Here is a 22,012-nt window from a genome sequence, read left to right on the forward strand (position 1 = left end):
GATTATACAAAGCTTTACAAGCTTGATCTCCGCCGGGCAAAGTCTGGCACCGTGACTTATTCAAGGACTTTCAGAGACTTCAGTTTGATAGTTTTGATGTTCTGCATTATTCCATAAAGTTTTCTATACTGTAATTGTTTCTGGCCATCGCGTTGCTTTCGATATTGCTGAGGCATTTGTCCACAGACAGATTCCCGGGTCATGTGGCGAGCAGGACTAAACCGCTTCTGGCTCAATGGGACACCGTGACGGAAACCAGAGTGCACGGAAACGCCGTTTACCTTCCCGCCGCAGCGGTACCTATTTATCTACTTGCACTGGTGTGCTTTCGAAACCTAGGTTGGCAGGAGCTGGGACAGAGCAATGGGAGCTCATGGCGTTGCAGGGGTTCGAACCGCTGACCTTCCAATCAGCACGCTCAAGAGGCTCAGTGGTTTAGAACGCAGCGCCACCTGCGTCCCAACCCATACCCGTATCAGCATACCTGTTGAAGTGGAAAGGCTTATAGAGACCTTTTCCTGTCCCGTTGCTTTCACAGAGAGTGGCTGAGATGAGTCTTTGAGATTGTGGGCAGGATATGTTACAGAGGGTCTTTCCCCAAAGAGCAGAGGACTGAACACTTCAGCACATTGCTTGGCTCTGTGAAACAGACTTACCAATTAGCTAGCATTTTACCACCTTACCTGCTGCTGGAGACGGCCGTGATCTCTGGGAAGGAAAGTTCCAGAAGGACCTGCTCTTGTTCATCTACAAAATACACTCCTGTCCAGTTCACAGCTACAATAACGTCGTTTTTGGGAAGGCTGGGACCTAGATTTGAAACAGGGTGGATTTCATTTAAATCAAATTGATTTAAATCACGATTTAAATCACTAGTCAGTAAGACTTGATTTAAATCACTAGTCAGTAAGACTTGATTTAAATCATATATTTTTTAACAGAAAGACTCATTCTTGCATATTTACAACCAGATGAAGGTTTTGTTTTTGGAATAATAAATTTTCAGAGTAGTTTTTATGGTTATATCAGAAATTACTGATTTGGTTATACCATTAGAAATATATTGACAGATAATTATGAAATTATTGTGAGGTTTAATAAGTTAACTGTTTATATTTGGACAGCTTTTCTGCTGTACTTTATTGGAAGGAGAATAATAATAATTTCCTTAATAACAGCTTGAGCATTTTTTAAAAACGAAAACAATAACATTATAGCATATGTATCCATGTTTGTTAACTGATGTGGTTAAACGTGTTTTTTTTAAAAAAAACACCCTTAGACTGAGTTTTAGCACACATGAAAAACTTAAAACAAATCCTTATTTCCTGATGAATAGCCTTTGGACTATAATGTAACTTAAATAGAAATCTATCTTTAGAAAGATTTTCCCTCCAAAAGCATTTTATTTTAAAAATCCATTTTAAATAAAACAACCCCGATTTAAATAAAAAAAATCTGATTAATTTTTTTAAAAAATAATAATTGGTTTTTATCCACCCTGGTTTGAAAAGATGTGCAATAAGATGACTTCCAGTCCATCGCGCTGGCGAGAGGACGCAGTGACCTCGAGCTCCGAGGTCTCTGGCATCTGCGGGGCAGGCGGATTCGCCATAAAAACTCTGGGAAGAGCGTCCCGGGGGCTTAGCAGCCCAGCGGAGCTCCGAATTTGCGCGATTTCTCCGCTGCCCAGGCGGCACAGTAGAGCCACCGAGAGCCAGCGGAGTGTGAGTCGCGGGAGCCATTTTGGGCACCACCGTCACCTCCTAGAAGCGAAGCCCCGAGTCTTCATCCTGCAAGCGGCGGATTCTTCCATTGGGAATTTTAAGAGAGCAGCTGCCCCTGGCTCTTTTCCCCAGTTATTACCGAATAGCAGCTGTTTCACCAGCCTCCTTGAACTGTTCCCAGCTGGTCCTTACAAAGAACAGTAACTAAAACTCAAGAAGTGGGCCTGTCAGTAGATTGCCATTTTTCACCACCAACATCTATAGTTATGAGCGGTGCAGCCTATCATGAGGTCTAGTTTCTTGGGTTTACCTGAGAACTTGAAAGCTTCGTAGAATCTGGAGAAAAGCAAAGGCCACTTGAAGCGGGCAAAATCCACCACATCTTCCTTGACTTTCTTGGGGTCCGTTCTCTTCTGTGTATAGATTCCCTGTAGGAAGGAGGGGAGAAAAAAACCAAGTTGATAAACCTCAGTGAACATCTTTCACGGTTTCGAGTGGATCAAGCAACTCATATAGCATTACTGAGCAATCTAAATATATATTTTCAGCAGTTGTAGCCTTGCCCCACTCCAAAGATACTTAGATCGCAATCCTATATACCAGGAAGGGGGAACCAGTGGCCCTTCAGCTGTTGCTGGACTACAATCCCCATCATCCCTGACCATTGACGATTCTGGCTGAGTCTGATGGGAACGTGGTTAAACAACAACTGGGTTGCTGCATGTTCCCCAACCTAGATAGATAGATAGATAGAGCAGTTGTTTGCATGCATCTGTCTCAAGAGACAATGGAATGCACCTCTGGGAATGAAGTCAAAGCACTGGAGAATCACACCGCCTGCTGTGGCTGTAGAGATCAGTAACTCGTAACTGCTACCTCCTGAATTAGCAGCACTGAAGTGGCCTCCCCGGGGTGCAAGCCTGGGCAGTGTGTATGGAGGTCCTGGGCTGCCCAGACGAACGGACCTCCCCCTCGGCCTCACGGATGTGGTCCAAAGGAAGGAGGCGTACCAGGCACCATCCAACCGCCTTAGGGACCTCACTCTGGATTTTTGTAGGGTTGACTCCTTAGGTTTCTCTTCTCCCCAAGGAGATATATCACACCTTGGAATAAATCCCATTAAACTCGGTGGGACTAACTTCTCAGTAGACATGCATCGGATTGCTCTATTAAGTGTGTAAAGAGATTAAAAACAAACAAACCAACAACAACAATGAAAGGAAAACAACTCATTATTAACTCAAGAATAATCTGTAATCTGTAATGCTTTCTTCCCCCTTGTTCAGAATTGTCCCCTCCAGCTTCCCCCAACCTGTTGCCTTCCATATTTTTGGACTACGACTCCCATAATTCCTGACTATTGCCCCTGCTGCCTGGGGCTGATGGGAGTTGTAGTCCAAAATATTTGGAGGGCACCAAGGTTGGGGACCAGGTACTTGCTCGAAGCGTGGCAGCTCCGGGCAAAAGATCTTTCGCATCATCTGCTATCTGGATCGAAGAAAACCTCTGGATTTAAACTTGGATTTTAATACAGTGGAACCTCGGTTTATGAACACCTCGGTTTACGAATTTTCGGTTTATGAACGTCGCGGACCCATCTGGAACGGCTTAATTCACTTTCCATTACTTTCAATGGGAAAGTTCGCTTCAGTTTATGAACGCTTCAGTTTATGGACAGACTTCCAGAACCAATTACACCCATGCTTCGGGTTAAGTACGCTTCAGGTTGAGTACTCCACGGACCCGTCTGGAACAGATTAATCCACTTTCCATTACTTTCAATGGGAAAGTTTGCTTCAGTTTATGAACGCTTCAGGTTAAGTATGGACCTCCAGAACCAGTTACACTCATACCAGTACTTCGGGTTAAGTATGCTTCAGGTTGAGTACTCCGTGGACCAGTCTGGAACGGATTAATCCACTTTCCATTACTTTCAATGGGATAGTTCGCTTCAGGTTAAGTACGCTTCAGGTTAAGTACAGACTTCTGGAACCAATTGGGTACTTAAACCGAGGTACCACTGTATTTGCAAAGCATGTGTTTTAAGCTGAGGGGGAATTTGGTGCACCAAATTATACATTTTGAAGCAGTGTCGTGCCACTTCAAACAGTCAGGGTCCCCGCCCCCCCCAAAATTAATAATCCTGGGAATTGTAGTTTGTTAAGGGTGCTGGGAGATGGCAATATGGGCGCACAGCAGGCCAGGAGAAGGAGTTTTCTGTTAGTATAAAGAATGGATGCAAATTTCAAATTAGGATGCCGCCACTTAAAATGAGTGCTTTTCCTAAAATGAGTGCTCAGCTCCTTGCCTTTTTGTGGGCAGCTATGATGAACTGGGCCCACTTCTCAATGGTTTTCGAAGGCGTGATCTCTCTGTCGGGGATGTAGGAGGGGATCAGGTTCAGGAGCCGCTCCAAGACCATTTCCGACCCGTAATCCACGTAATACTGCTGGGAAGCCAGCTCTGCCAGGTCTTCTTCCTGTGGAGAAAGGGGTTCCAGAACTAGTATTCGGAAGCATAGCCATCTCCATTTATGGAGGCAGAGCATAGCCCTTGATAGCCCTCCCCTCCAGGAATAAAGAAATAAATAAAGAAATAAAGAAAACCACCAAACCCTCAATTCTGGCACGCGGGAGGTCACCTAAATTATACAACTTAGTATTTGAACCATTGGTATTAGTAACTGTTTTATAATTTGGTAATGTTGTAATGAGGCTACGATTGGATTGAAATTGAAAATTAATAAAAAATTATTTTTTAAAAAAACTTTTCTCTGTCCGCTTTCCCCATAACATGCATAATTTCACAAACTTCTATCATGTTGATTCTTACTGTTCTTTTCTCTGAACTGAGAAGATCCAAACGCTGCAAACTTTCTTCACAGGGTAGTCAACAATTTACTGAGGCAATCTTTTTGCTGCAGTATCTAACCAGTACTGGGTGAAATTTAGACCCTTCTATTATATTTTATTATTTTGCAATATTATATATTATATTTTATGGTCATATTTGATATTTTTATTGCAATTTTTATTATAATTTGTCTGACTCTTTTATTAGCCAGTGCCGTGCGGTGGTTAGCATGTTGGACTAGGACCTGGGAGACCCGGGTTCAAATCCTCCACTTGGCTATAAAGCTCACTGGGAGTCACTTTTGTCCAGCCACTCAGCCTAACCTACCTCACAGGGTTGTTGTGAGGATTAACCGAGGAGGGGGAGAACAATGTGGTCCACCTTCATCTCCTTAGCAGAAAACATGGGATATAAATGCAATAAATAAAAATAAATGCATTATGGACTGGAGTGAAATTTCACACTTAAAAACTTTTCTTTCCACTTCCTTCCAGTCCCAGTTCATTTAGAAAAGTGGGATAAAGTGGTCAAAATGAAGTTAATACACTACAAATGTGGCATGATGTGTTTATGTGACAAATTTAGAGCAAGGGGAATGCTTTCTTGAAGTTTTTACTCTAAATGTTTTTGTACTGTATATACTGGAAGCTGCCCAGAGCGGCTGGGGAAACCCAGTCAGATAGGTGGGATACAAATGTTGTTGTTGTTGTTGTTGTTAAACTTGTAGGACCACAGCCAGTAAGATTCATCTATGCAGTCGCTGTACGAAGTCCGTCTGCTGTCAGAATGAGCAAACTCTGTTGACAGCCCCATCCAAAACCACCAGACGGGATACCTTTTCCACATGGGATGCCAATGTTCGTTCAAAATCCGTCCTAATAATTCATCCATAGCTGCCAAGTCTCCCGTTTTCCCTGGGAAATCCGCGTTTTCCCAGCTGTTCCTAGCTGAAAAAATGGATTTTTTTGTTTTCCCCCGGTTTATTCTGGCGCGGCGGCCATTTTGGAACTGGGCGGAGCATGCTCAGAAGTGACATTTGATGCTGCTCTGCCCAGTTCCAAAATGGCTGCAGTGCGACTTCTGGCGCGGCGGCCATTTTCGAACTGAGCAAAGCAGCATCAAAAGTCACTTCTGAGCATGCTCCGCCCAGTTCCAAAATGGCGGCAGCGCTACTTCCGGTCTGCTACTTTCGATCCGGTCCCTTATTTTTCAGAGAGGAACTTGGCAGGTATGAATTCATCGCCGCCCCGGTTTTCATGGGGGAATAATAATAATAATAATAATCCTATATAATAATGTCCATGTTGTCCCTGCGTCCAGATGTCCCGTGTGTCCCTGGGTCACTGCGCATGTGCCCCAGGGATACAGGGATTGGACGGAGGGACAACCAGGGACACAGGGATTGGACCCGCGCTCTCGGGACACAGGGAACAGCCAACTGCCGCTCCGCCAACCGCCGCTCCGAAGCCCAGTCTCATGCTGGAGGTGCGCGGTGAGGCGGCGGGGGAGAGAAGCGCTCCCCCCCCCGGCAGCCTTGCCGCACACCTCCGGCATGGGACGGCGCTTCCTCGGGGAACCCGAGGAAGCCGAAGCGGCAGCGGGCGCGGAGGGAAGCCCGCTTTGGCTTGGCGGCGGCGGGAAGAAGGGGAGGAATTCCTCCCCTTTTTCCCGCCGCCGCCAAGCCAGTCCCGGAGCCGAATTGCGGCGCGGCGGGGTTTTTCGCCGTTTGCCTCCCCCTCGGGGGAAGGCAAACGGCGAAAAGCCCCCGCTGCGGACTGGCTTGGCGGTGGCGGGAAGACCCGCCACCGCCAAGCCAGTCCCGGAGCCGAATTGCGGCGCGGCGGGGTTTTTCGCCGTTTGCCTCCCCCAGGGGAAGGCAAACGGCGAAAAGCCCCCGCTGCGGACTGGCTTGGCGGTGGCGGGAACATCCCGCCACCGCCAAGCCAGTCCCGGAGCCAAATTGCGGCGCGGCGGGGTTTTTCGCTGTTTGCCTCCCCCAGGGGAAGGCAAACGGCGAAAAACCCCCGCTGCGGACTGGCTTGGCGGTGGCGGGAAGACCCGCCACCGCCAAGCCAGTCCCGGAGCCGAATTGCGGCGCGGCGGGGTTTTTCGCCGTTTGCCTCCCCCTCAGGGGAAGGCAAACGGCGAAAAGCCCCCGCTGCGGACTGGCTTGGCGGTGGCGGGAAGACCCGCCACCGCCAAGCCAGTCCCGGCAGGCCGCTTCCTCTAGCGCCCGTTTTTAAACGGGCTAAAATCCACTAGTAATAATAATAATAATAATAATATTTGTACCCCGCCCATCCGGCTGGGTTTCCCCAGCCACTCTGGGTGGCTTCCAACAAAGATTAAAATACATTAAAATGTCACACATTAAAAACTTCCCTAAACAGGGATGCCTTCAGATGTTTTCTAAATGTCAGGTAGTTGTTTATCTCTTTGACATCTGATGGGAGGGCATTCCGCAGGGTGGGCGCCACTACTGCCTGGTTCCCTGTAGCTTTGCTTCTCGCAATGAGGGAACCGCCAGAAGGCCCTCGGGCAGAGCGATGGGGGGGTGGAGACTCTCTTCCAGGTATCATGGTCCAAGGCCGTTTAGGGCTTTCAAAGTCAGCACAAACACTTTGAATTGTGCTCAGAAACATACTGGAAGCCAATGTAGGTCTTACCTTATCGCACCGGTATTCCCCAAACTTCACCCCTCTCACGATCTGTTGATAGATGAGGTTCGTCGCCACGTTGTCCTCGTTGGGGTTGTGCCAGGGCGTGAAGATTTCCTTCCTGAAGAAGAGCCTCCACGGGGCGTTGCGTTCCTGAGCCCCCTGCTCTTTGGCGTATTGCTCGCACTGAGACACGGCATCCATCACATGGTCGCTGCCGCTGCCGAGGGAAGAGACCTGGAAAGGGGAGCGCAAAACAGGTAAAAGTTTGGCGCGCCCCCTTCCAATAAGTGGCTGGAGGCCCTAAACAAACGGGATTCCCATTGTTGGAAATCCTGGTCCTCACTGCATCCTTGTTGCTGTGTGCGGAGGGCCGGATTTAGGTTCAATGAGGCCCTAAGCTACTGAATGTAATGGGGCCCTTTATATGTCCAGCTGTCCTTTGTCAACAACAAATGGTTGCTGTTTTTGTGTGTTGGATATATGTATGCTATATGGTAATTTATGGACCTAACAAGTATCGAAGGACATTTGCACATAACAATATATATATATAAGGTTGTGGCAAAAGGATTTGAAGTTTACCGCCTGTTATAATCTGCGGGAAAATATTCTCAAAATGATGTACAGGTGGTATCAAACACCAGACAAAATAGCCAAGATGTATAAAAACAAATCACCAAAATGCTGGAGGTGCTAGAAGGAGATAGGAACCCAAATGCATATGTGGTGGAAATGTCCAGAAATAAACAAGTTTTGGAATAATATTTATGAAGAGTTAAAGAAAATGTTGAAGTGTAAGATCATAAAGAAACCAGAAATGTTTTTATTAAATATAATACCAGAGGACATTAAAGATGCAAGTAGAATATTACTTATGTATGGTATTGTAGCTGCGAGGGTTCTTATCGCTAGAAAATGGAAAAACAAAGATGCACCAAATATAACAGATTGGCAAATTCTAATGAAAGAATATTCACAGCTAGCTAAAACTACTGGAAAAATTAGAGGTCAAACAAAGCAAAAAGTAAAAAAGGAGTGGAGGATCTTTGAAGATTACATAAATTTGATTAAATAACCAAATCCTGAAAGCAGACCAGAATTGAACCATGCTGAAATTTAAAAGGACAAGGAAATATTGATATGAAACTTAAGTGTGAATTTAAATGGATGTACATAACTTACACAGGATATGATTGGAAGAAAGCTGCTCTTTCTTCTTCTTCTTTTTATATATATATATAGTTTTTATTTTTTATTTTTTTCTCATTTTTTATTTTTTCCCTTATATTTGCCTCTGTTTTATTCTTTTTACTTTTTACTTTCCTATTTTTGAATTTTCTCTCTCTCAAATGTGGAATTCTTTATACAGTATGTAAAAATGAAATGTTCTAATTTTCTTTATGTTTATGTAAATGTAAATCTGTATGGTTTTTAATAATTGAAATAAATAAAAAGTATTTTATATATATATATATATATATATATATATATATATATATATATATATAATCAAAGTAATTGCTGAACTGAAATACAATTAAGAAGAAGTATATTAATAGTGAAATAATTATTAAGCTCTAACTTAAAATTATTTTTTATTCATAACAAACTGAATAATGCAAACACATTGTCATTTGGCAATAACAAAAGTTCCTTTAGAAACACAATTTACAAAGACTCAGAAACTTGCTATAACATGAAATAATAAAAATAGGTGTAAATATATGATGCAAACTACTAATAATTATAAATAGCAGAATGTAGGCACCCCATATATAGAAAGGAGCAAACCAGTGATATTTTAGGGAGCAGGCTAGCAGGCAGGGCCCATGACTTACACCATAGGAGCCTACACAACACACACACACTGTCGCTGTACGTAGGTTTTATTTGTTTTTTATCTTCTATTTTGGAAATGTACACCCAGTTCTTTTTTTCCTTTAATTTTTTTTTGGGCCCCCAAGAGAGTGGGGCCCTCTGCTATAGCTTGTTTAGCTTATACATAAATCTGGCACTGTGTGTGCGGAGGGTTTGTCTATGGAGCCCTTTACAGTTTGGTCCTAGGCAGGGCCGGCCCACCCATGAGGCGACATGAGGCAACCACCTCAGGCGGCAGATTCCACAGGGGCAGCAGATCCCAATGTAGATCTTTATTCCCCCCTTGTTCCTCAAATAGATATTCACTCACACCCTTCTTGAGGAGGGGGGGGCACCATTTTGTGGTTTGCCTCAGGTGTCAAAATGTCTTGGGCCGGCCCTGGTCCTAGGTATCATTATTCCTACTAACATCATCGTAGCGGTAGTAGCGGCAGCAGCAGTTATCTCATGAATCTTCTTCAACATGAATCTTACATAAAAACAATGAAAAGTTGCTTTGAAAACATCACAAAAATAGCAACAAAGTTAAAAAAACAATGTAAGAAAATAGGTGATTTTTATTTCCTTCTCAAGCAAGAAATTTAGTGAAGATATCATACTATATTATTTTTCTAAATTTAAGGTTATGATCCAGGTTTTCTTTCTCCTATAATAGTGGATGGAAAATTTTGTATAATCTTTTTCCTGATTGTAATTTAATGTGTGTGTCTGTGTGTGTGTTTGTGTATATATACACACACACAGAGAGAGAGAGAGAGAGAGAGAAATTTCAGACACATTTTGTATGTGCCAAGTAACGTGTACAAAAATGTATATACTAGGGTAAAACATGCATAAAATCATAAATCAATGAACAAATATGCATTTTTATGAACATTTCCCCCTAGCACATGCATTTTTCTCACATATGAGGAGAAAATGTACGTGACCTGCATTGCAAAATTCAGAGAAGTGCAAATTTCAAAGGCTGGCTGTGTTTCGGTTCTTGTATTGCTTTGGAAAATGCAAAATATGTAGGTCCACCATTAAAAGTGAAGCGGATTTCTCCCTCATTTCTGTAAACAAGAACAAACGGTTTGTGTTGAATGCTGGAGGGCAGGGGACTGGGACCTCGCTCCATGAACGCCGCCTTCCCTTTAAGATGGGTTTGGAAAGCAACATATTAAAAACACGTCTAGTTTCCCCTATACCTGTGGCCTACCTTGTCGAACAGAGCAATGTAAAGCGAGAATCCAAAGTGGTCCTTCAGGCTTATCTTGTCCGCCAAAGAGTTGCAGAGCTCTTCGGCTGTTGTCGCAGAGTCTGTCAACAAGGTCTTAGTCGTCCCGTCCATGAATGTAACAGGCAGCATGATGGGTTTCTTAGATTTGGTTGCCTAGCAGAAGAAAGCCATTAATTTTTTAAAAAATTAAAAAACGAACAAAAACAAAGTAAGATTGCAGGCTTCAGATTTTCGACCTAAAGTAGGACCTCCAGTAAAATCTCCCCCTGTGCCTGGTGTTGTAGGCAAATATTTAATGTTCTACACAACCATCTGAAAACAGGATTAAAATAAGACCCCATAAACACCACACGTTCAAAGCAGCGTCATACCACTTTAAACAGTCATGGCGTCTCCCCAAAAGAAATTCCTGGGAACTGTGGCTTGTTAAGGGTGCGGAGAGTTCTTTGGAAACCCCTATTCGCAGATTTTCTTCCCCAGAGTTCAGATTGTTAAACCAATCCGGGAATTGTAGCTCTGTGATGGGAATAGGGGAGATTCGCCTGGTGCCTTCATTATATATTTTTAGGTGCCAGGAGAAAACGTTCCTCTGCAACCAGGCCATTGGCTGATTAATATTCCACGGCCTTTTAAATGTGCTTATGGGACCCAGGTGGTGCTGTGGGTTAAACCACAGAGTCTAGGACTTGCTGATCAGAAGGTCGGTGGTTTGAATCCCTGCAATGGGGTGAGCTCCCGTTGCTCGGTCCCAGCTCCTGCCCACCTAGCAGTTCGAAAGCACATCAAATTGTAAGTGGATAAATAGGGACCGCTCCGGGGGGAAGGTAAACGGTGTTTCCGTGTGCTGCTCTGGTTCACCAGAAGCAGCTTTGTCATGCTGGCCACATGACCCGGAAGCTGTCTGCGGACAAACGCCGGCTCCCTCGGCCTATAAAGCGAGATGAGCGCCGCAACCCCAGAGTCGGACACGACTGGACCTGATGGTCAGGGGCCCCTTTACCTTTACCTTTTATGGGAAGGGGGTGGTTATAGTTTGGTTGTTTTAGTTACTGTGTTTTTATCTTGTATTTGTAAACTGCCCTGAGATCTTGTGATGAATGAACGGCAGTCTATAAATTACAATAATGGTGATTACAATTACAGTCAAACCTCGGTTTGCCACAGCCTCCATTTGCGACCGCTTTGGTTTCCGACCACCGCGGACCCGGAAGTGTTTACATCCGGGTTCCGCGGCGCTCGGATGTGCAGAAGTGCTCTGCGCAGCGCGCACATGCGCAGAAGCGCTCTATCGGTGCTTCGCACACGTGCAGAAGCGTGCCTTCAACGAGCGACCGATTCAGGGAGCGACCGGCTCCGCGGAACGGATTGCGGTCGCAAACCGAGGTACCACTGTATAATGATGATGATTCTCCGAAGCCGTAACAAACTACAGTTCCCAAGATTCTTTGGGGGAAGCTATGACTGTAAAGAAAAATATTGCATAGGAACCTGGAATGTAAGAACCATGGATGGAGGTAAGCTGGATGTGGTCAAAAATGAAATGACAAGAATAAATATCGACATCCTGGGCATCAGTGAACTAAAATGGAAGGGAATGGGCGAATTCAGTTCGGGTGACTATCATATCTACTACTGTGGGCAAGAATCCTGTAGAAGAAATGGAGTGGCCCTCATAGTCAACAAAAGAGTGGCAAAAGCTGTAATGGGATGCAATCTCAAAAATGACAGAATGATCTCGATACGAATCCAAGGCAGACCTTTTAACATCACAGTAATCCAAGTTTATGCACCAACTACCGGTGCTGAAGAAAGTGAAATTGACCAATTCTATGAAGACCTACAACACCTTCTAGAAATGACACCAAAGAAGGATGTTCTTCTCATTACAGGGGATTGGAATGCTAAAGTAGGGAATCAAGAGATAAAAGGAATAACTGGCAAGTTTGGCCTTGGAGTTCAAAATGAAGCAGGGCAAAGGCTAATAGAGTTCTGTCAAGAGAACAAGCTGGTCATCACAAACACTCTCTTCCAACAACACAAGAGACGACTCTACACATGGATATCACCAAATGGGCAGCATCGAAATCAGATTGATTATATTCTCTGCAGCCAAAGATGGAGAAGCTCTATACAGTCAGCAAAAACAAGACCTGGAGCTGACTGTAACTCAGATCATCAGCTTCTTATAGCAAAATTCCAGCTTAAACTGAAGAAAGTAGGAAAAACCACTGGGCCAGTAAGATACAATCTGAATCAAATCCCTTATGAATACACAGTGGAAGTGAGGAACAGGTTTAAGGATTTAGATTTGGTGACAGAGTGCCTGAAGAACTATGGATGGAGGCTCGTAACATTATACAGGAGGCAGCAACGAAAACCATCCCAAGGAAAAGGAAATGCAAGAAAGCAAAATGGCTATCCAACGAGGCCTTACAAATAGCGGAGGAGAGGAGGCAAGCAAAATGCAAGGGAGATAGGGAAAGATACAGGAAACTGAATGCAGATTTCCAAAAAGCAGCAAGGAGAGACAAGAGGGTCTTCTTAAATGAGCAATGCAAAGAAATAGAGGAAAACAATAGAATGGGGAAAACCAGAGATCTGTTCAAGAAAATTGGAGATATGAAAGGAACATTTCGTACAAAGATTACCATAATCAAGGACAAAAGTGGTAAGGACCTAACAGAAGCAGAAGACATCAAGAAGAGGTGGCAAGAATACACAGAGGAATTATACCAGAAAGATATGGAGGTCTCGTACACCCCAGGTAGTGTGGTTGCTGACCTTGAGCCAGACATCTTGGAGAGTGAAGTCAAATGGGCCTTAGAAAGCACTGCTAATAACAAGGCCAGTGGAAGTGATGATATTCCAGCTGAACTATTTAAAATTTTAAAAGATGATGCTGTTAAGGTGCTACACCCAATATGCCAGCAAGTTTGGAAAACTCAGCAATGGCCAGAGGATTGGAGAAGATCAGTCTACATCCCAATTCCAAAGAAGGGCAGTGCCAAAGAATGCTCCAACTACCGCACAATTGCGCTCATTTCACACGCTAGCAAGGTTATGCTCAAAATTCTACAAGGCAGGCTTAGGCAGTATGTGGACCGAGAACTCCCAGAAGTGCAAGCTGGATTTCGAAAGGGCAGAGGAACCAGAGACCAAATAGCAAACATGCGCTGGATTATGGAGAAAGCTAGAGAGTTCCAGAAAAACGTCTACTTCTGCTTCATTGACTATGCAAAAGCCTTTGACTGTGTCGACCACAGCAAACTATGGCAAGTTCTTAAAGAAATGGGAGTGCCTGATCACCTCATCTGTCTCCTGAGAAATCTCTATGTGGGACAAGAAGCTACAGTTAGAACTGGATATGGAACAACTGATTGGTTCAAAATTGGGAAAGGAGTACGACAAGGTTGTATATTGTCTCCCTGCTTATTTAACTTATATGCAGAATTCATCATGCGAAAGGCTGGACTAGATGAATCCCAAGCCGGAATTAAGATTGCCGGAAGAAATATCAACAACCTCAGATATGCAGATGACACAACCTTGATGGCAGAAAGCGAGGAGGACTTAAAGAACCTTTTAATGAGGGTGAAAGAGGAGAGCGCAAAATATGGTCTGAAGCTCAACATCAAAAAAACCAAGATCATGGCCACCGGTCCCATCACCTCCTGGCAAATAGAAGGGGAAGAAATGGAGGCAGTGAGATATTTTACTTTCTTGGGCTCCTTGATCACTGCAGATGGTGACAGCAGTCACGAAATTAAAAGACGCCTGCTTCTTGGGAGAAAAGCAATGACAAACCTAGACAGCATCTTAAAAAGCAGAGACGTCACCTTGCCAACAAAGGTCCGTATCGTTAAAGCTATGGTTCTCCCAGTAGTGATGTATGGAAGTGAGAGCTGGACCATAAAGAAGGCTGATCGCCGAAGAATTGATGCTTTTGAATTATGGTGCTGGAGGAGACTCTTGAGAGTCCCATGGACTGCTAGAAGATCAAACCTATCCATTCTTTAGGAAATCAGCCCTGAGTGCTCCCTGGAAGGACAGATCGTGAAGCTGAGGCTCCAATACTTTGGCCACCTCATGAGAAGAGAAGAATCCTTGGAAAAGACCCTGATGTTGGGAAAGATTGAGGGCACTAGGAGAAGGGGACGACAGAGGACAAGATGGTTGGACAGTGTTCTCGAAGCTACGAACATGAGTTTGACCAAACTGCGGGAGGCAGTGGAAGACAGGAGTGCCTGGCGTGCTATGGTCCATGGGGTCACGAAGAGTCGGACACGACTAAACGACTAAACAACATGACTGTTTAAAGTGGTACAATACTGCTTTAACTGTATAATGCAGATGGGGCCTAAAGGTTCTGGAAATATTAACTTTCTGATGTTTGTCCCCTCAAGAGTGTTTTTGTGTTCACGGAGGAAAACATCACCTTGCAGATTATATTGGTCTCTTGTGATATGGCTTACATAAATCAAGCACTTTTTACCTGAAGTTCCAGCCAGCTTGGCGGCTGGGTCCTTGTCCCATTGGCAAATGTCCTTCTGAGCCTCTCTTCACAATAAGGAGCATAACCTGGGGGCCCTCCATTGATGAAGTTCCTTAAATACTGTATGCCAAGACAAAAGACGGCAACGAGAACTTCCACATGGCTTTCAAACATTCAAAAACACAGTCGGCAGCACCATGTTTTTAACTATTCAATTTATGATTTCATGCTTCTGGTTTCCGGTCCAACATTTGATTCCTGCCGCACACCCACCCCCTCAAGAAAGAAGTTACAACCCCCCCCCCCAAGATTCCCCAGTAAGGACAGTTAAGTAAGTATCACAACCATTCAAAACATCCCTAACATCCCGCAAAATGAATAAATAAAACAGTGAGATAGCTTTACCTCGTAACAATTTTAGAGAAAGTTAAAAGCGCCAACACGTTCCTGCAAACCTAATGTGAGAAGCGGACTTCCCCAGTTTCACAATTCCTTTTATTTATTTTTAAGTAGTCTTATTGAATTTTATTTATTTGGTTTTTCTGATAAAAATGTTACAGTCATATATCAAACATAAATAATAAAAACAAGATGCCAAGGAATCTCCTGGACTTCCATCCTCCCCTTTGTGGGTCCTAACTCCTGCATCTTTTATGATGCTCCAAATGATGCTCCGTTGTATCCAGAATTCACATTAAACGACAAGTGACATTCCAATCCTACTAATGATTTTAACTGTTTCCAATGGTCTTTAACAGGGGCTGGCAACGTGTGGCCCATGGGCCGGTTGCGGCCCACAAACACTGTTTTACCGGCCAATGAGCTGCCCCTGAACCAAACCGCCTCCTCGGCGAGTCCCCTGGGCGCTGCGCTAAACCAGCGGCACCGGAAATCACATCTGCGCACGCGCAGATACCAGAAATTGTGTCTGTGCATGTCCAGACGCCAAAAATCGCTTCTGCACAGGCACGATTTTCAGCGTCTGGGTATGCACAGAAGCAATTTCCAGCGCCGCGGACATGTGCAGACGCAATTTTCGGCGTCGAGCTGCACCAGTCCGGCCCACAGACGATTTCCATGGGAGTGATCTGGCCCATGGCCGGTAAACCTTGCCAACCCCTGGTCTTTAAGATAAGTTATAAATTTTCCCCATTCCTCATTAAACATTTCCTGATTTCTGATTCTTCCTTTCATTTTAGCCATTTTAGTCCATCAACTTCACCTGCCATTCTTCTCTGGTAGAACAACAATTCCTACCAAGATCCAACATTACCTTGACAAACTTTTCTGAAGGGGCAAAGCACCCCACACACAAGGAGACGAGGATCCACCCTCGGGCGTGGCTGCTTTTGGAAGGGTTCTGGGTCAGCTGTTTGCAGATCTGGCAATAAATTTCGTCCCTGCCGGAGGAAGAATGGTTAAGTTTGGATCATGACTCTCAAGTCCCCTCCACGGACAGAATCCATTTGCAAGAGCTAAGTAGAAGCGCCTCTTGCGGACAGGCTCATGTACAGGTGGAAACAGCGCCGTACAGTGAGCAGAACATCTCTTGGCTCAGCCTTCCTCATCTTGAGGTCCTCCAGGTGCAATACCCACTATCATTGTCCATTTGCTGTGCCGACTGGGGCTGATGGGAGTTAGAGTTCAGGAGCATCTGGAGGGCATCAGGTTGGAGAAAGCTATCTTGGGAGGATCTAATACTGAAAAAACCCCAGAGACGCTGCAGAAGGACAGGGCACAAAAGTCTCTCTTTGGAGATCCCAGGTGGGATAGCATATAAGATGCTTTAAGTAAGAGATGAAGAAATCTGCCAGTTTTTCCAATCTACACTTCTCCACATTTCTGCATCAGTTTAAGGTTTTTATTTTTAAAGTCCTCATGAATTTTTGTGCAAGTTTCTAATAATATATGCATATCCCTTCCCATTTTGAAGGTTACTTTCGAGCAATACGTGTATTTTAAAAGCACACACACACACACACAATCATCTATCTATCTATCTATCTATCTATCATCTATCATCTATCATCTATCTATCTATCTATCTATCTATCTATCTGTCTATCTGTCTATCTGTCTATCTGTCTATCATCTCTCTCTATCATCTATCCATCATCAATCTATCATCTATCTATCTATCTATCTATCTATCTATCTATCTATCTATCTATCTATCTATATCTATCTCTATCTCTATATCTATCTATCTGTCTGTCTATCATCCATCTATCCAACTATCTATCTATCTATCTATCTATCTATCTATCTATCTATCTATCTATCATCTATCTATCTATCATCTATCTACATATGCATTCATACACATTACCGTATATGTTTGGAGAACTGCATCACAAAATTTGGATAAATGGGAAATTTTGAAGGCTTGCTGTGTTTCAGATCACAGTTTGATTCAGAAAGTGTGAATGAGTTAGGTTCACCAAACTGGCTTTCTCTCTCACCCCTGGCTGGCTTGTAGCAGGTGTGCCTACTTTTTGATTCCAGTTATGCACTGTTTGTATATTGCTAAAAAAAGAGTGAGGCAAATATTCCAAGAGTGCTGGTCTCTGCCATTCAAAGGAAACCAAACTCAGGCAGTGCTGTCTTTGGAACCTCTTGCCACTTGGAGGAAATGGTGGGTGTGAACAATATGTTAGGGGGAAAAAAGGTTTTCCGTTTCAGTTTCTCTCAGTTTCGCCAATCTTTTATCCACTCTGTTCTCTACATATCCATACCAGATTGTGAATTTTCTTTTAAAATCCTCATGAAAAAATTATCAGCATTGCAGTGCAAATTATTCCTAACACACACATTTGCATATGCAATTTTGCCTAACGTACACATATTAGCAAAGCGATTTTCTGTCATATAATGCATTTTTAGGCACTCTTTACCTCCATCTGCACATCTTTGCACACATTACATTGTGGGGGGACTGCTTTGCAACATTTGGAAACATGCAAATTTCGATGGTCGGCTGTTTCAGTTTGAATATTGTTTTGGAAAGTGTGAATTATGAAGTTTCTCCTTTAAATACAAGCCGAATCTAATTCCTCCCCAATCATCCCTAGAGAAGGCCCGGTGACAATTTTAATGCCCATACAGAATGTTTCTTCTTTTTCATACTAATATCTAACCTTAATGCTGGCCTGAGGATGCCATTACCAATAATGAAATGGAGCTTTTCCAAATTTGAGGTAGGCCGGTCCTCAAGCATGCTGTTGCCTTGGACGGTGGACTCACCATCGTGAAGACGCTTGGTTACCTAACAAAATAGAGGGAAATGTTAAATGTGTGAACGAGGCATTGTCCCCCCCTCCCTAACTCCCACCCACATACAGACTGAGGGGTAGGGACCTTGACAAGCTAGCTCTGCTCTAATACTCAGCCAGGACATTGTTGAGGCAACTTGGATGCTTGATCTCAGCTGCAGGAGCACTCTCCGTGGTCCTGAAACCACCCCTTGCCCTCTCTCCAAGGTGCTGATTTCTGCATAGTCTTGCTTTGCCTCACTATCTTGCCTGCCTGCCTGCCTGGGAAACCAGGAACGACTGAGCTCTGTTTGCTTGGATTATCCCTCCTCCTTGGTGTTGGGCATCCCTGTAGCTCATGATGGGGAAGAACCCAAACTTGGCGGTAAAGCAACCATGGTCAGAGGCAGTAATGCTTCTGAATATCCACTGCTGGAAACCACAGGAAGGGAGATAACTCTTGTGCTCAGGTCCTGATTGCTGGTTTTCCATAGGCATTTGGCTGGCCACTGTGAGAGCAGGATGCTGGACTAGGTGGGCCACTGGCCCGATCCAGCAAGCTCTTCTTATGGAGAAGGTCTGTAGTTCAATCAGTGGCATCTCCACCCAGGGCTGGAAAAGTGTTTCTCAAATGTGCAGCTTCCGTTGGACCACAACTCCCATAATCCCTGACCAATGGTCCTGCTAGCCCAGGATGATGGGAGTTGTAGTCCAACAGCAACTGGGGACCAGAGTTTAATAAACACAGTACAGAACGGCTATTTATTTATTTATTTATTTCATAAATCGCTTCCTGTGAAGCATCACAAAGCTGTAAGTATATGGCAGCTCCTTATTTATTTATTTATTTATTTATTTATTTATTTATACATACCCTGCCCATCTGGCTGGGTTTCCCCAGCCACTCTGGCGGCTTCCAACAGAATATTAAAATACAATAATCTATTGAGCATTAAAAGCTCCCCTAAACAGGGCTGCCTTCAGGTGTGTGTGAAGAATAATTGCTGTTCTGCTAGAATGTTAATATAGGTTTAAATTGCCCAGAAAATAACATGGAGCATATTCTCTCCTCCTTATTTTATATTTTAAATATAACATTTACCCGTACGCATGATAGTACTGTTAAAGTGGAAAGAATCCCAAGGCAGAATTGGAAAGGAGGCAGATTTAGGTTCTGCCGAAATAAATTAGCTGACGAAATTACCAAGGCAAGCGAGGGATTCTATGCCTGGGTAACAATGGTGGAAATTCATCACTTGGTAAGATATTGGTAAGAGAATTCTGTCCCAAAACAAGTGTGTAAAGATTTTTACCTCTTGTATGAGATTATGTATGACCATAACTCCATCTCGAAAATAAAATATAGACAGTGGTAGATTGTGTAACGTGAATTGCACCCCATCCCTTGTATGGTTGTACAACTATTTTGGTCAACTGTTAATTAGCTTTTAGCTCTGTTCCTATGGTCCTGATGGTTGTTTCCTACTTCGATTCTCGGGGGGGGGGGGACAACTGGAAGCCCTGCAGACCAATGAATGGTTGTGCATCCCAAGCTGCAAAGAACTATGGCTCACCTCTTCAGTGAGTTTTGATTTCTTCTTGAGGGTCAAGGAGACCAGCTTGTGCCGCACACTGTTCTTCTTGTGGCTGTCTATGTGAGCGCTCTGCAAAGGCAAGAGGAACAGCCTTATTTCACAGAACTGTAGAGCTGGAAGGGACCTCAAGGGTCATCCAGACCAACCCCCTAGCAATGGAGAAATCTTTTGCCCAACGTGGGGCTCGAACTCATGGCCCTGAGATTACGAGTCCCATGCTCTCTGCCAACTGAGCTCGAGAGAACTGATTCCATGTGCACAACACAACTGTGCATGGGGTTGGGAGGTCTAGGTTCAAATTATACCAACCCTGCAGGGCAGCTGGAACCCCTGTTTTGCAAATTTGGGAAAGTGAGGCTGCAAAAATTTCTCCCCAAGTCATTTAAGAAGTCATGCATAAGGCACTGAGCTGAGCCTCACCTCCCTGATCAGTAAAATGAGAATACCATGTGCCTCTTAGGTTTATCATGAAATAGGACAAGATAAAAAAAAATCCAGTGCTTCCTATTTTTAAACTGCAGAGCCTTATAAATGTGCCAATAATAGCTACATGGGTTTCTGTTTGGATGCGGAGATTAGCACCAAAAAAAGAAAAAAAGACAACGCTCTCAATATTATGTTTGTAGAGTACATCACAACCAGAACGTCCAGGTGCATTAAGAACCAAACAACAACAACAACAACAACTTTATTATTTATACCCCACCCATACAAAAGACCACCATAGAAAGAATCAGCAAAATGAAATGCAACCTTAGATGACAACTGGGATCTCAACTTGCAATTTGTGAACTAAATTCTCACGGACTACAGCAGAAGAGTCTTGCGGCTCCTTAAACTCTAATAGGTTGGTTTTTATTCATTTAACTCCTACTTTATACCACCCACTGGTATAAAGCACATTTCCGCCTCTTACCTCTCCTTCACCTTGTAGAGCTTGAAGTTCTTTTTTGTACGTCTTCTTCCCCAGGGTCTCATAAATTTTGGTCATCACCGGGATTTTCTCGCTGCCATCGCTCATTGCTGTGTGGTATTTGGGCTCAGGAAGGTCACCCATGAAGCGAAGAATCGTAATCCACACCGCAAGGGCTGCCTGTTGTTGGTTTTTTTAAAAAAAGAAAAAAGAACCGTAATCATCAACTTGTCAGTTATCCTTGCAGGGGCAGGCAGGGGCAGATCTCCAAATGGATCACCAAGGATTCTGACTTCCATACTTTCTTCAATAATAGCCTTCCCCCTCCCTTCTAAATTAGACTGCTGAGATCAATCAATCGTTTTATTTGTATGCCGCCTTTCCCAAGTTAGAACTGCACTGAAGGCAGCTTGCAAAATATTAAAAAGTTATGCGACTAAAAAAATGACAAAAGTATACAAGCAATAAACAAAATATCAAAAAGTACACAACCAAATTGAACAAGTTCAACATAAATCATAAGAACAAAGATAAAGATACAAAAAATGAACGCCAACAACGCCCCTTTCCAACACCCTCCCAGGCTAATATTCTGTTCAGCAGTCTCAGATTTCGTAGCTGGAGTCAGTCCAGGCCCTGTCCTCCTAGGTCAGGTGGAAAAAAGCACCTGCAAGGCAGGGAGCAGGTCTTCCAGGACTCACAGCCAAGATCAGGCATCCCCAAACTGCGGCCCTCCAAATGTTTTGGCCTACAACTCCCATGATCCCTAGCTAACAGGACCAGTGGTCAGGTATGATGGGAATTGTAGTCCAAAACATCTGGAGGGCCGAAGTTTGGGGGTGCCTGGCCAAGATGAAGAAAGCTTGTGGGGAAAACCAGGAGTGGACAAAATCAGGTAAGATTCACAGGGCCTGTTCACACAACCACTACTGGTTTCAGAGGACTAGTTAACAGAACCATTACTGCTCTTCTCCAGAGCTGCTCAAACAAACTCACCAGCTGGTCCCCCTCATCCTCGTGGTACAGGAGCGGCTGCTTGAGGGGCCGGCGTATATATGTCTGTGTGGTTGTGCCCTGGAAGTATGTAGCGGCAAACTTTGCGAATTTGTACTCCGAGAGATCCTCCTCCTCCTCCTCTGGCAAAGGCAAGGCTGTTTCGAGGTCGTCTTCCTCCAACTCCTTTTGTGCCCTCTCGAGATCCTGGGGAGGGAACCAGCGGAGATTTAACTTGGTTCAGTCTGGGTCAGGGGCGCCAGCCCTTCGAAGCTGAACCGTTTTGGGGGGCCCAAATATTTTGGGTGTGTGGGCTGGGCCCCTCCAAGGTCCAAAAAGCATGGACACAAAATGTGGATCCAAAAAAAGTGTGGTTCCAGTGGCCAGCTCCTTTTCCTTCTCCTTCGGCTAGGAGGAGGAAGAGGAGG

The 22,012-nt window shown here is 44.2% G+C and overlaps 1 protein-coding gene across 1 annotated transcript in view; it reads right to left on the reverse strand.

The window, feature by feature from the left end:
• Positions 1-22,012, reverse strand: part of MYO7A (myosin VIIA) — a 159,395-nt gene that overhangs the window by 28,187 nt on the left and 109,196 nt on the right. Inside the window, exons 24-34 of the mRNA XM_060273921.1 lie at positions 21,588-21,791; positions 20,595-20,771; positions 19,658-19,747; positions 17,970-18,097; positions 16,106-16,232; positions 14,833-14,952; positions 10,320-10,493; positions 7,247-7,474; positions 4,036-4,206; positions 2,038-2,155; positions 684-810 (exon numbers count right to left, since the gene is read on the reverse strand). Of these exons, the coding sequence (XP_060129904.1) occupies positions 684-810; positions 2,038-2,155; positions 4,036-4,206; positions 7,247-7,474; positions 10,320-10,493; positions 14,833-14,952; positions 16,106-16,232; positions 17,970-18,097; positions 19,658-19,747; positions 20,595-20,771; positions 21,588-21,791 (1,664 nt within the window). The remainder of the gene's footprint in view (positions 1-683; positions 811-2,037; positions 2,156-4,035; positions 4,207-7,246; positions 7,475-10,319; positions 10,494-14,832; positions 14,953-16,105; positions 16,233-17,969; positions 18,098-19,657; positions 19,748-20,594; positions 20,772-21,587; positions 21,792-22,012) is intronic.

Source organism: Zootoca vivipara, chromosome 4 (genome assembly GCF_963506605.1).
Source record: "Zootoca vivipara chromosome 4, rZooViv1.1, whole genome shotgun sequence".
Taxonomy (NCBI): Eukaryota; Metazoa; Chordata; class Lepidosauria; order Squamata; family Lacertidae; genus Zootoca; species Zootoca vivipara.